Source organism: Cyprinus carpio, chromosome B9 (assembly GCF_018340385.1).
Source record: "Cyprinus carpio isolate SPL01 chromosome B9, ASM1834038v1, whole genome shotgun sequence".
In the NCBI taxonomy this organism is placed as follows: domain Eukaryota; kingdom Metazoa; phylum Chordata; class Actinopteri; order Cypriniformes; family Cyprinidae; genus Cyprinus; species Cyprinus carpio.
In genome coordinates this window covers 4,069,857-4,084,274 of record NC_056605.1, presented here as the reverse complement: position 1 = coordinate 4,084,274, position 14,418 = coordinate 4,069,857, and the positions used below count along the sequence as shown (strand labels likewise).

Sequence of the window (14,418 nt, the reverse complement as noted above, 5' to 3'; positions counted from 1 at the left end):
AAGGCATGAAAAGTTGTTTCCTTTTACACCATATAAAGGCGTATAGATATTGGAACATTATTTGGGTAGTAGTGTGTGATAGACCTTAACAAATAACAGTGACATTTTTATTTTATTATTATTATTTTTTTTTTTTTTAAATCACTTCCTAGGAATTTCTAACTGTCTGTTAGTCTCTAATAGTATGTTTGATATTTGTGTGCTATTCAATAACGCTATTTACACTATAACTGTTTTAACCCTATATGTAATCAATTAAATGCTATATTGGTGAACAGAATTAAAAATAAATAAATAAAAAGATTCTTAAAATTGTAGTGTAGGGAGAGAAAGGCAAAAGTAGGTAATGCAAAGAATATCAGTCTCTAAAGATTTAATAGTCTTAAAGTTTTAATTAATAATCTTAAAGTAAATGCCCATATAAGTACCAATCTTCTGGTGCTTCTCAATAGGCAGTGAAAAAATGACTGATATTATTATTATTATTATTATTATTTTATTTAGGTACAGTGCCATACATTGACTGAAGCGGGTTAAGAAGGTCACACAGATTCTCAAATCCATCACAAAACACATTTAAAAACTACACACATTTATCATAAACCATAACATGGCTTTCTTCTATACAGGGTTACCATGACAAAAAAAGTGACAGTAAACTGGCTTCGAAACTACTAAAAGACATTTGGTTTCAGTCACGCACTGTGCTTTTGAAAAGAAAGCATTTTCCTCTGTGACTTCATTGTGAGATCAGCCCAACAGACTTAAGCCGAAAAACCACAACCACTGAATTGAGATTGCTAAACAGATCTGCTCAGAGCATCTTGACTTCCTGTCTACCATGGAAATGTCTACACAGCATGTGTGGTGATTGCTGTTGCTATTGAACTGCCTGTGAATAAGTAAAAAGAGTGAATAAGTAAATGTCATAAACTGAACTGCATTCAATTAAAAATATGGCATCATCATAACTATAACTTCATTTGTTTTATAGCCATGTTATGTATACAGCACAATTCCAATGTGAACTTTGCAATTACAACTGCAAAAACCAAGTAAAAAAAAAATAGTTCTGTTCTGATAAGTCTGATCAGGTTAAATAGTAGTAATACTTAAAAAGGGGGGGGGGGGGGGGTTATGTTGACTTCAAAGACTGCAAACAAACAAACAAACTGCTGGCACATTTTTTCCTTTTTTTTTTCTTTTACTCAGCAGAAATTAGCATGGAGAGATTGCATGACATTTTCATCCTCAAAAACCAAGAGCAAAACTAAGTACGGTAAAATGCAACCTACGATACATGAAATATGTTTTCATAAGAGATTAAACATGGCCACTGTGTGATATTTGCAGTGAATTAATAGTTAAGCGTACGAATCTAAACTCAAGAGATGCTCAAACTATAAAGACAAGTCTGTTACATCTGTCATGGTCATATAATCAAACACTCTTGTTTAGTTTGGTAGGATTCTGTGTTTGGTCACCACTTGATGTATAATGTAAAATCAAGTCCCTGAAACAAAACCAGAACCACTGGTTTAAATATTCTTCTTATCTTGCCTCATAATAAATGGATTTATAGCTATGCAAATGCATTAACCTTAAATGTAGGGGTAAGTTAACTTTGTTAAAATAGATATCCCTCAGTATCAACATTTTGTGTATGTAATTGTGTATTACTGCACTAATACTGTTATTGTGACTAGGAATGATCCTCTGCAGCACAAGTCCCTTCAGGTACAGGAGTAAGGGGGTTATTTTCAGCCCACAGACAGTCTTTCTTCTTCGTCAGTTCAGAATTCCTCTTGTGATCCCTTATCAACAACAATATTATGACCAATACAAGAAAGCAAATCAGAGGAATAGTGACTCCCAGTGTCGTTCCCAACGGGTCTGCCTGTTTTTCAGAATCACCTGAAAAGACCAATTAAATGTTAGATATTAGCTTTTAGATATAAGATTTATGGATACACATGCTTTAAGTGATTTTAAAAATACTATTAGAGTTATTGTTGTCATTATGTCATTTCCTGCAGCTCCAGAGTGATTAGTCATTTACAACTAAAGTGCATTCCTCAAAATATGTACAGGTGCATCTCAAAAATGTAGAATATCATGGAAAAGGTCTTTATTTTTTGTAATTTAATAAAAAAAGCAAACTTTCTTATATTCTAGATTCATTGCACACAAACTGAAATATTTCAAGAGTTTTTTTTTTTTTTTTTTTAATTCTGATGCTTTCGACTTACAGCTTAGGAAAATAAAAAAATCAGTATCTCAAAAAATACTTTAGCACCTGCCCACAGTGCCAAAACCACTTCCAAGTGGTTTGATGACCATGATATATTACTGTGCTTGATTGGCTAGCCATCTCACCTGACCTGAACCTCACAGAGAATCTATGGGATAAGATAAGTAACATCTGGCAAACAATACAGAGGAGCTGAAAGCTGCTATCAAAGCAACCTGGGCTTCATTAACGCCTCAGCAGTGCCACAGGCTGATCACCTTCATGCCACGCCGCATTGAAACAGTAATTCATGCAAAGGGAGCCCCAACGAAGTATTGAGTTCATAATTAAACCTGGCTTGGAGATCTTGAACATTTCTGTTTTGTAAATCTTTTTTTGATTGATCTTTGAGAAAATATTCAAATTTTTTGAGATACAGAATTTTTAATTTTCCTAAGCTGTAAGTCATAACCATCAGAATTAAAAAAAAAAAAAAACTCTTGAAATATTTCAGTTTGTGTGCAATGAATCTAGAATATAAGAAGGTTTGCTTTTTTGAATTCAATTACAAAAAAGAAAGAACTTTTCCAGATTTAGATCATCTGATCCTTTGGAAAGAGCTCCATGAACTGAACTGACATAAAAAATGTCCAGTGCCTGGAATCCCCAGGTGAACAAGACCCTAGCCCTGACATTAGTCTTAAACCTAACCCTTAAATCTGACTGGTTGGTCTGATTAGACAGAATAATTTAGTGACTAAAGCCCAGTGGTAGTTATCATATCGCTTACAGCAGGGATTCTCTAAAAACACGCTGCATTCTGGATAGTTACCTTCAGTGTGAACATAGATGGAGAGCTCTCCAGAATTATCTGAAGCAAATCTCTTCCAGGTGTTAGCAGTTAGAAGCCACTCCTCAACCTGACAGTAGTATTGCCCCATATCAGTGGGGCTGATCTGTGGCACAGTCAGTTTATAGTGTGTGGCAAGTGGTCGTCCAAACACCAGATTTTTGTCAGTAATTGCACTGTGTAAGGTACCGTCATGCCTGGCAGTGAATATAGTGACTGGTCCTTCTTCCTGAACCTTGAACCAGGTGACCTCAAAGCCAGACGTATCACTGGATTGTGAGTCAATGACACAGTCAATGGTGAACCCAGCCTGATGGTTTGTAATGTTGAGCATTCGGTTGTCCTTCTGAACATGCAGTTTACTTTCTGTTTAAATTAAACATAAATTCAAAGATCAATCAACAAGAACAAAACATACAGACACCTCTAAAGGAAGATCCTATGTTGTTAGTCACAAGCAAAAAATCAGTGGTTAGACTGCACTTAGAGATTAAACATGCACAAGATGTAAATGGTTGTATTACCGATACTGTTAACTGTGACTGTAGTTGTGCCTGACTGGGCACGTGCCATTGGTTTCCACTGGCCATTACAATCATGCTGGTACTGCTCAACTCTGCATTGGTAGCTTCCACTATCAGCTTTATCAGAGTTTAATACTGCCAGATGGAAAGTACCAGAAGTAGGTCTGGAGAAGCGTAACCTGTTGGGATACTCTGTATGGTACTGTAGACGACCATCATAAGAGTAGGACAATAATGGTATCCCACTAGTTGACTCTGGTCTATTAAACACCCATCTGAGACTGTAGTGATGAGTGGGGTCATCTTTTTCTACATCCAGGGAGCATTCAAGATTAAACTGCTCTCCTTCTTTGATGTAAAGATCCTTGTCATTTTTGTCCATGGCAAAGCTGGCATTTTTTTGTCGTTCCTCAGCATCCACATGGACAGATATCTTCCCAGACATGTCTTGGCCTATACTTCTCCACTTACTTGCAGCTGTCTGAATCCATTCAACAACCTGACAGTGGTAAAGGCCAGTATCAGTGGGGTTGACGTTTGGCACTTTCAGCTTATAGTGCATGGCACTTGGGCGTCCAAACACCAGATCTTTATCATCGATTGCACTGTGTAAGGTACCATCACGGCTGGCATTGAAGATGATGACAGGTCGTTCATTTCTCAGACCCCTGGACCAAGTCACCTCAAACACAGATGCATCACTGGACCGTGATTTAATGACACAGTCAATGGTGAACTCCGTTTGTAGATTGGTAATGGTCAGGCTTTTTTCCTCCTTGTTAACGTGCAGTTTGTTCTCTAATTTTATATAAAAAAAAATTAATGCATTAATGTTCTTTTCAATTTTCTGATGATTTCAAAATTCTAAATTGAAATTTAGAGTACTCACCTATAAGCTGAACAGTAACATTGGTAAAACCTGACTTGTCGCTTGCCTTAGGTGACCATTGGCCTTTACAGTCTAGCTGGTACTGTTCAACTTTACAGTAGTAGCGCCCCCTGTCTTCCTGGATGGATCTATGGATAGTCAAGTGAAAGACACCCACTTCTGGGGTGGAGAAGTGAAGTCGTCCCTCAAGCTCTGAGTTGTACTTCAGACGGCCATCATGGCTATATGTCAGAAGTGCCACACTGGAAGACTGATATTGGTTAAACATCCAGGTAAGGGAGTAACGAAGAGTGGAATCATACCCAATGCCCTCCACTGAGCATTTCAACATTAGCTGCTTTCCCTCTTCAACCTTCAGCTGAGTGTTAGTTTTATTCATTTTGAAATCACTGGCTGAAACCAAAAAGACATTAAGTACAGTATCAGTAATTGGATCATGACATTTTTTTTTATTATTATTTTAAATGTATTCCTTATTGAATTGATTTTTCAAAAATACATTAAAACAATCTTGCATGCAATGATTTAAATCTAAACTGAGCACATTTAAATTTTTTGAATTAAAAGTCATTTTGATATTTTTAGTGGCATAAAATCAAAAATGTCTAGGCGGTAACAACTGTCCTGAATCTGTTCTTAAACTATCCCAACACACTTTCAAGTCAGTTTGTAACTAGTTTATGTTTTGGCGTATTTGGTCGCTAATTTGTATGGATTTGTATGATCTCATTTGTACATTTTCGTACATTATGCTTATGCCCTACTGATGGTTAGGTTTAGAGATGGGGTTAGGGGTGGACTTTTGTGTTTTTTTTTTTTTTTTTTAATCAAATGTTTCCATACAAATTACATTGTATGTATTCATACAAAATTACCACCTCATAAAAATTTATGTTGTTTTCTCATGAGATCGGATTGGCTGAATCTCATTAAAAAGGTATCTTTTATTGATTTTTTTTTTTTTGTTTGTTTTGAAAATGGCAGTGAAGTTTTTTTTTTTTTTTTTTTTTTTAAATATTAGAAACATTTTAACACTTTTGAAATCAACATAAATACATTATAAATACATTTCTAAGATTTTTTTTTCTCTCTTAAGGACCGGTCACCATGATTTTGCCAATTAAGACATGTTCCTGGATCAACATTACTGTCCAAAAATATAGACCTAACCCAGTCCCTACACCTAAACATAATCCTATCCATAATTTATTCCTAAAATCAGTGGGAAATGACGATGAATAACAAGGGTGTAGAAGCATCTAACCTTGATTGTAAGCCTAAAACAGACATTTTTTAAAAAACTTATCCCTCAGTTCTGATTGGTTGATTGGAATGTTGTTCCAGGATCAACAAGTATGTTGATCCAGGAACACGTTGTACTTGGTGAAATCACGTTCACCCTCAAGGACCCTTAATAATCAATTAAACTTATTTGAGTGTAGAACACAGTTCAGTGAAAAGAAAAATAATTCAATGAGGTAAATATGTTTTTACCTTTCTCTTTGACAACCATCTCTGTGGAAACAGACATATTCTTTAGGGAATACCAGTCACCAAGAGGATCCTGAAGCCACTCTTCCACCTCACAATGATATTGTCCACTGTCAGATGTTCTGACCTGGTGGATAGTCAGCTGGAAGCTCTGCTTCTGTCTTATTTCCGTACGGATCCTCTGGTCCATCTCTAGTCCGGCTGCAGGGCCAAACTTGACAACAGCATCTAGGTCCATTGTTAAGAGCATCTGGGACCCAAACATCCATGTTACCGTGAAACGAGAGGTATTTGTGGTTGTCCTCGTGACTGAGCATTCAAGCTTAGCCTCAGCGTTGACAGTGGTTTCCAGACGAGAAGTGGGTGAGTACAGGCTCATCTTGCTGACTGTATTAAACATTACAAAGTAAGGAAGAAAGAGAGATAGGGATATCAAACAGCTGAATCTACAATTATCTAAATGCTTTATTTAAAAAAAAAAAGTTCTGAATGTGCAAAGACAACATAGTGGCAACAATGCTGGAAAGGACATTTCCAGATGTTATGTCATTTAATTTACATGTGTCTCTTTTGTAGTAGGTATGTATGCTAGCATTGGTGTGGCCTATTACTGCTAATTTGTGTTTATACGTCATACTCTTCTTCGTCTTCACTGACCGTTTTGTTTGAAGCGTACAGCATTTAGAAGTGCATGTTTCTCGCCAGAGGCTTTGCTCTGATACCTGCAGTTCACACGTGTCACGTGCTGTGGGGGTGTGTGTGATGAAGAGCAAGTGCGTTCAGCTCTCGAGGTAGTTAGATTCGCTCTGTTGTGCTCATTGTGAGGCATTCGCGGGACTACTGAGGGGGATGTGAGTATTTCACCATTTACCCGAGTTTGTAGACAGTTTGTGCATGAGTACGTTCGCCTCTCGCGGGAATAGCGATGCATTTGCGGCAGCAGTTTCGTTCGCAAAAACGGAGCGTGTTTAGCTCCCGCGGGAGCTGAATGCCTGCTGCGCGTTGCGTTGAGGTGAAAAAAGGGAAAGGACCTGACGAGAAACTGTCTTAAGACTTCCTCCTTGCAAACGAGCACTAGCAAACGTTTAGAGGATGTGTGCATCCATGTCATCGTTATTTGACACCCGATGACACACACTCTGCGTTGTTTGTTTGGGCTAAGAGCACGCACGCAATGTCCTTGAGGGGGCAATTTGCATGCATTTGTGAGCGGTTTTTCAACATTTTTTTTTTTTTAAAAAAAGCTCTCCTCTGTTTGTCTCTCTTTTCGAGGAAAGAGGGGCAGACATCTGCTTCCCGCGATTCAGTACCCGCCGCTGCTGAGACACGGAGGAGAATGAGCTTGAGGGGATCACAGGTTGATCTGGCCGATGAATTTAGAGAGGGGCTTCCCTTTCGCACTTGTCGGCTGTGGACGAGAGAAAGCCGCTGGAGGATGATGTTATTTCTCTAACATTTTCTGATCCGGAGGCTAGTGCTCTGCTGGGTTCGGCCCATGAAAAGCAGGAGATGTCTGGGGACGGTGAAGAAAGCTGAGGCTGAGCCTCTTCAATCCTTCTGTCCTGCGTAGGATGAGCTATTGGAGGTTATGGATCACACCGCGGCAAAGTTGGACTTGCCATGGAAGCGTGCTAAGAAGGTTACACTGCAAGGTCGTCTCGATGAGTGTTATCTTTCTGGTCATAGTCCTCCAGCTCAGGTGAGCCCTCTTCATACAGGGATCAAGTAGAAATGGAAGAGTCTGTTTTACTCATGCATCCATTGATTCTAGCATACGAGTATGCAACATCGAGGTGATGCACGAAAACGGTTTCAGGATGAGGTAGCTGAGTTGCACTGCACCACAGATTTCACTCTCAATGCTACTAAGCAGGCAGCCTCTGCCATTGGCAGGTGGCCATGGTAGTAACCGAGAGACATCTGTTGGTGAACCTGGCAGATATCGGGAAGAAAGTAAAGCTTTCTTCTTGATGCTCCGGTTTTGCCTTCCGAATTTTCGGTACCTCCATTGAGATGGTGGTCAAGAGGTTCAGGGAGGTGAAAGCACGCTCAGCGGCCTTCAATCCTTCACGAACGTCCAGGTCTGAGCCCGAACAACATAGGGGTCCTGGTCTGTCTCCGTCTGAGGATCGGAGACGGGCACAGAAGGCTAGTGTCACGGCTCGCACTCCTCCCTCACCTGCGGGTAGGGGTAGGAGGAATTGCGTGTCAAAGGAAGATAGGCAAAGGGATGTGATCCAGACAAGGCGTCATCGCTTTCGTCTGGATCAGAGTAATACTTGAGTATCTACTCACTTGCATCTGCCCTTATCTTCCCCTTCCTAATTACCCTATAACCACCAGCTCTCCACCTGACCGAGGTTAGGTGGGATCTTCTTGCATTACAGTCTCCTCTTGAGTGGAGAAAAATCTGCGAGAATGTTCTTGTATAATGCTGTCTCAGGCAGTGCTCCCCTCGCCTTAGAGGGTTGTATTTGAGCTTGACTCTCCCATTCAGTTCAGCACCTCTGCGATGCTTAGGAAGCTTTAAGTACACATGCTAAGCTCTGTGTACTTTCTGTGGTAAGTGTGCACGTTGAACACTTTGCGCACTTTCTAAAATCCATATAAAAACTTTATTAATAACTGCATTAGAATGCAATAAAAGTCTCAAGCCTCAGTTACCAGTTTAAAACAACATTTTGGTACTAGCAAAAGAGGCATTGGATGAGATGCGGAAGAAATAGTCCTACTCACAATAGTGATTTAAGTACAAAAACCGGACGAATCCCTTTAAATAAATCATCGGATCGATGTCATGAGGTGTGGTAACCGTAGTATAAGCTGAATAATTGACTCTGGGCCATTGAAGTATAAGAAAAATAATGCACACCCGAGGCATCACCACCTCGGGTGTGCATTATTTTTCTAATAATTCAACGGCCCGTCGTCAATTATTACTTACTTATTTAACAGCCATGTTCTATGTATGTACATACAGTATTTGTTAAAGACATCTTATATAATGTGGGTTCAAACACTCTTAGATTTTAGCTTCTTTAGATTACAGCTCTGGTCACTCACGAAATTCACTCAACCAGGTGCATCCTGGGATTCTTTTAAAGAGTATTCTTTTAAACAGGAAGTATGCTGTACTCTTGTTGGCTATTTCACTATGGAGTCCAACCATACTGTACATAAAAACTGTAAAGAAATTCATATGAAAGCACATTTTATACTTGTCTTCAAAACTAATTGCAAGCATTTCAGCATAGGAATATGCCTTAAGATATAAAATATATGATTATAAAAACAAGAGTATGTCCAAATGTTTGTTGTAGAATGAACCTTACATACATTATTTTTATGAATAAGTATCTGTATTTACCAGGTTTTTGTACAATCACAGCTAACGGGTTGGAGATTATCTTGGCTTTCTGTACATCCTTTTGATAGGCATCCACTTGACACTGGTACTGTCCTTCTTGTTGCTTGCTGGCTCTCGGCACCTTGAGAGTGAAATAAGCGCCTGTCGGTTGTGCTTGAATGGACAGCTGATAGTTTCTCTGATCTGCTCTCCAGGCCATTTCTCCAGTGTGGCTTATGGATAAAATATTTGTTTGAAAAGTTGAATTGTGAGGCTGAAACATCCAGCGTACAGCCAAAGACACTTTAGGCCCTCTGACTATGCATAGCAGTTCTACTGGAGAGTCTATAGGTACAGTTGATGTACGACTTTTCAAGCTCACCTTCATTAGAGATTCTGAAAAGAAACGTCTGCAGTGATTATTTAAATTCTAATATCAGTAACAGTTCAATTATGAGCAAAATAATGACAAAGAATTTTTGACAGTTTTCAGTCTTGACAGTTTTCTTTGTTACTGAGAACAATGTGTGATTATATAGTAATCTTACCAACAGAATTAACTATAATGGCTTTTTGCTGAGAGTGGGTGTTGGCTTTCTTCATCTCGCCATTGCTCTGTACTGTCCATTCAGACACAATACACTTATATTCGCCACTGTCAGATGTTGCAGATGCACCAAGCTCTAGAGTAAAGTTTCCAGCTGGAGAATGAAATGTTTGGACATTTCTGCTCTGATACCTTGACCCAACATCTTTCATCACTCCCTCATGGGTAAGACTAATGACATCACTGAAGGAAGCCCCCGAGTCTTTCTTGTGTTGCCATGACACTGATAAAGGACCTTTGAATCCCGACACTGAGCAGACGACCCGTAGTGCATCTCCCTCAGTCACCGCGTCCTTCATCGCCATGACCACCGCCAGATCACTCTCTGACCAGAGAGGCAAAAAAAAAAAAAAAAACGGTAATGTCAGTGTCTTAATGCAAGCATTTTTGTTGTGAAAACTGTGACTAGATTATTTACAGCAAAGAATGCAAACCAATGTCTATTTCAAGGCAAGCATCACTGTTATTGTCACTCATAATTAGGTTTAGGATTTTTTAAACATCGTTATCTTCTCCATACTCAAAAACCAAAATCACAACAAAAGAATAAGAACAATAAAATTAAAAACAATTACCCTTAACCCTCACACTCACAGTACCTGAAATTTATTTTTGTATTTTTTTGAAATTTTTTTGAAGGTGCCATCTTCATTCATGTTTTCCTGCCATACTTCACACTGGTATTGGCCCTGGTCCTCAGTCCGAGTTGAACGGATGGTCAGCAGGTAGTCCATGTGACTGGTTTTCACTGCTCTCATCTCTGCTGCATTCTCTCTCGCTTTGTCGAACATGGTGAGAACCCCAGAAGATCCAATCTGGGCCACTTTCTGCTGGTTCTTCAGCCAAGTCACCGAGAAGAAATGACCAGGAAGGTTCTGTGCATTCACACTGCAGCGGATGTCCAGTGCGTCTCCCTCCTGTAGTGGCCCCTTTGAAGCCTTCAGATAAACACTGAAGGAGCCTGCATCAGGGGCCACTTTGGAGACACAGGAAACAGCCTGAGATTAAACAGGTTCTCTTACACAACTTCCTGTGTATGACTGCACTCATACTCACTCAGGCATTACAACAGGTTCTGACCTACATAGTTACATATGACATCTGATGTACATTATTATGCTACAAATGTATCTGTCATTTGGTAGAGGCTAAAAATGCCATCATGGGTCCCTTACCAAAAAGTAGTATACTTCAAGTTTATTTTATTAAGTATACTTAAGTATAGTTCAAGTATATTTAGACTTTTTGTAAGTATAAGTCAAGTATACTTAAATGTAATTTTAAGTATATTTCTTAAAGCCCATTTCTGAGAAGTACATAAAAAGTAAACTAAAAGCATACTTTCCTATTTTTAGTTTAAAAGAAGTATACTAATAGCACACTTGAATAAACTTCTTTTTCGTAAGGGGTAGGCTGTGTGACCTGTGTTTATCCTCAAAAACATTTACAAACTGCTTCAGGTAACAGCAAATTTGACTCTGCTGTGAATTATTGACTGAAAAGAGCATGAAACAATTAAAATTCAAGAGCTATTTAGACAAATGGATAGATAAATGGGAATAAATATCAACATTTGGTTATAAGGATATTATTGTTACTTTTGTACATTCATTTTTGTCTTTTAGATGCTAAGTGTAAAATCTGGTTGCTGAAGGAAAAATCGCAGAGCCTCTGGTTTAAATGACAGAATATAAATCTCACCGATTCGTTTAATCTCCACATCGCATGCTGCGGTGGTTTTGTGGGCAATCTGTGTCCAGGAACGGTCTGGGTCTTGGATCCACTCAGTGGCTTTGCAGAAGAACTTCCCCTGGTCTGACTGCTGCACTTGAGGCATCTTCAGTCTGTAGGTCGTGTCCTCCACCTTATCCATGCTGATAAGACCAGCACGATAGCGATCCTCAAATCCAGCTCCTGGCTTCACAGTCAGATCTCTGTCCAGAGTAATGACTGGCCGGGGGTTTTCATCCTCTTCACCATGGAGAAACCAGGTGACCATCAGATGAGTATGTTGAAAAGTCTGGCTGGAGACCTGGCACTCAAGCTGAAGAGGATCACCTTCAGACAAGCTCTGAGAGGGAGAGCCAGAGTATAATGCCTCCAGAGTGTCTGCAATCACTGTGGATAAAACAGACTTTTTTTCGTTTTTGTCACTGAAAATGTATTAACAAAGTGACAAAAAGTGATTGACCAATTTGCATTTTTCAATGCCAATACCAGCATCTAGAGAACTGATATCAGCTGATACTACATCGGTGACTGATGGATGATGCAGTACTGTTTAATATAAAAATCACCTTCTTTTGGGATACATGGGAATGTGAATGGATGTTAAAGAATGGATTTCTCTTTCAACGATCTCAAAATGCCAAATCATATCATGAATCACCCAAACCCTCAAAATAAATAAATCTCTTACCATTAAGCTTTGTTTCATCATCATAATCTCCGTAATATGTACCACCTGTGTGTAGGGTCACACAGAGCAAATCACCTGCATCATTCTCCTGCAAATTTTTGATCCACAAGAGAACTGAAGATCCTGACAGCCTTTGAATATAAATCTCTTTTTTTTCTACTCTACTGGAGAACATTCCGTAGGCAAATTCTTTGTCACTGGTACTGATTATGTTTAACTCCATATTTGGTTTCTTGAGAATGAACTGAAAATCCCGGGTAGGTGGGCCTGTAAACCCTGTAACATTACAGGATATGGAGATGGTATATCCTTTCACTCTATACAGAGGACCTTCCTGGATCTGGACCTGAATCTGACCACTGCACAGATCTGTGTGGAGAGAGGAATTAGACAGGTAAATCTTAAGAGATATTTTACACAGAAATACAACCCCAATTCCAGATAAGTTGGGACATTTTGTAAAATGCAATAAAATCAAAAATCTATGATTTGTTCATTCTGTTTAACTTTTATTTAATTGACAAAAGTACAAAGAAAAGAAGTGCAAACAAGATATAAGGGCTTCAGCAAAGTGAAGTTTTAGTTAATAAACCTTTAAATTTAACAAAGCTTCAAAAGCTTTATTTCACGAAACCACTTGTATGTAACGTTAATGGTATTTTATTGTCATTTTTAAAGTCTTACAGTAGTGAAAGTAATCACCATCCACATTCATTGTCTGGGAAAAACAGCTTGAATGGATTGTATGGGGAATCCAGCCAAAACTCATATATCCTCAGAGAAAATAAGTCAAGGTTTATATTTGTGATTTAGTTCAGTCTTACCCCACTGCAGCAGTCCTGTGAGACACAACAATAGTGGCAGGTTCCACTTTTGGCACCAAAAGTCCACCATCCTTAAGCTGATCGATCCGTTTGCTTTCTTTCTCATCTCTAAGTTAATACAGGTTTCATTGAGACTGCCTTAACCTGATATATGTTCTCTGAAGAAAGCGACTGTGACACATCAGATAAAGAGGAAACAAGTCTGATGGATGTGGTTCCCTGTCGTCTCGCACAGCACTGATCACACTTGCTTCAGTCCTCAAATTGTCTTCACTATTTATGTGCACAGAACAATACACCATACCAGCAGTTTTTTTTATGCAGTGTGATTTGATCATGCACAGCGAGTTTTTTTTTTTTAAAGTGAATAGCCATTTTAACAGTAGTTACATTTTAACAGAACATTGCAAAATCTCAGTTTTGAGAAAAAAAGTTATGTATTTTAACAAGTCTCTATTTAACCATAATTGAAACCCAGACTGAAAATTTAACTGGCCTATTTATTTATTTACTTACTTAACTTCTTTCTTACTTAATATTTTTGCATCTTTTGATTCCTATGCAACTATATTCTTTACAGGTATACCATTATTTTTAAAAAAAGATCACAATTTGATTACATTTTATATTAGACCTAAAGCCAGTGAAAACTTATTCAATCACTCTTAAAGGCATAGTTTACTCAAAAAAAAAAAAAAAAACTTAATTTTCTCTAAAACACATTTAATGTCCTTTCATGTTCAAGAGTCTGTTTATTTAACAAATATTACATTCATCTATGTTAAAGAAAGTAAACACCATATGAGCGTTACTTCAGAGAGCAGAAATTGTCCAACTTAATTTCTGTTTTCAAGGCCTCCAAGATTGCAACGGACTGATGTAATAGATGTAACCACATTCTATATCACCAGAGGGTGCCCTCTTCAGGATATAGAACTGTTACTTCCTGGTTGTTCATGTTGGGCCACATAGTTTTCTCACTCAGTCTTTGTGAAATATTGTTTATATTCTAGACTGTTATGAATGGTTTTGTGGTTGTTGCTATTTCCATGCCATGTTGTTGATTACCCACCATTTATTTTAAGGTCTCTTTTAGAGTCCTTTTAAAATGATTGTGAAAAAGTTGTATTAAAGCATACTGCAATGTTAGCGTCTAATATAAAATTCCTCCTGATATATTATTAAATGTAAACTATGACAAAATAAATAAATGCATGTGTGAATTATATTAATTCATA

At 38.3% G+C, this 14,418-nt stretch overlaps 1 protein-coding gene across 1 annotated transcript; it reads right to left on the bottom strand.

Moving 5' to 3' along the window:
* Nucleotides 1-475: 475 nt before the first annotated feature.
* On the bottom strand, nucleotides 476-13,405 carry LOC109096542 (immunoglobulin superfamily member 3). The gene is given in 12 exon segments (XM_042730663.1): nucleotides 476-1,914; nucleotides 3,063-3,446; nucleotides 3,605-4,402; nucleotides 4,494-4,886; nucleotides 5,988-6,371; nucleotides 9,352-9,726; nucleotides 9,879-10,262; nucleotides 10,513-10,543; nucleotides 10,546-10,913; nucleotides 11,639-12,055; nucleotides 12,357-12,725; nucleotides 13,181-13,405. Coding segments are annotated over 12 exon segments (4,221 nt in total). The 5' UTR covers nucleotides 13,287-13,405; the 3' UTR covers nucleotides 476-1,702.
* Nucleotides 13,406-14,418: the final 1,013 nt, after the last annotated feature.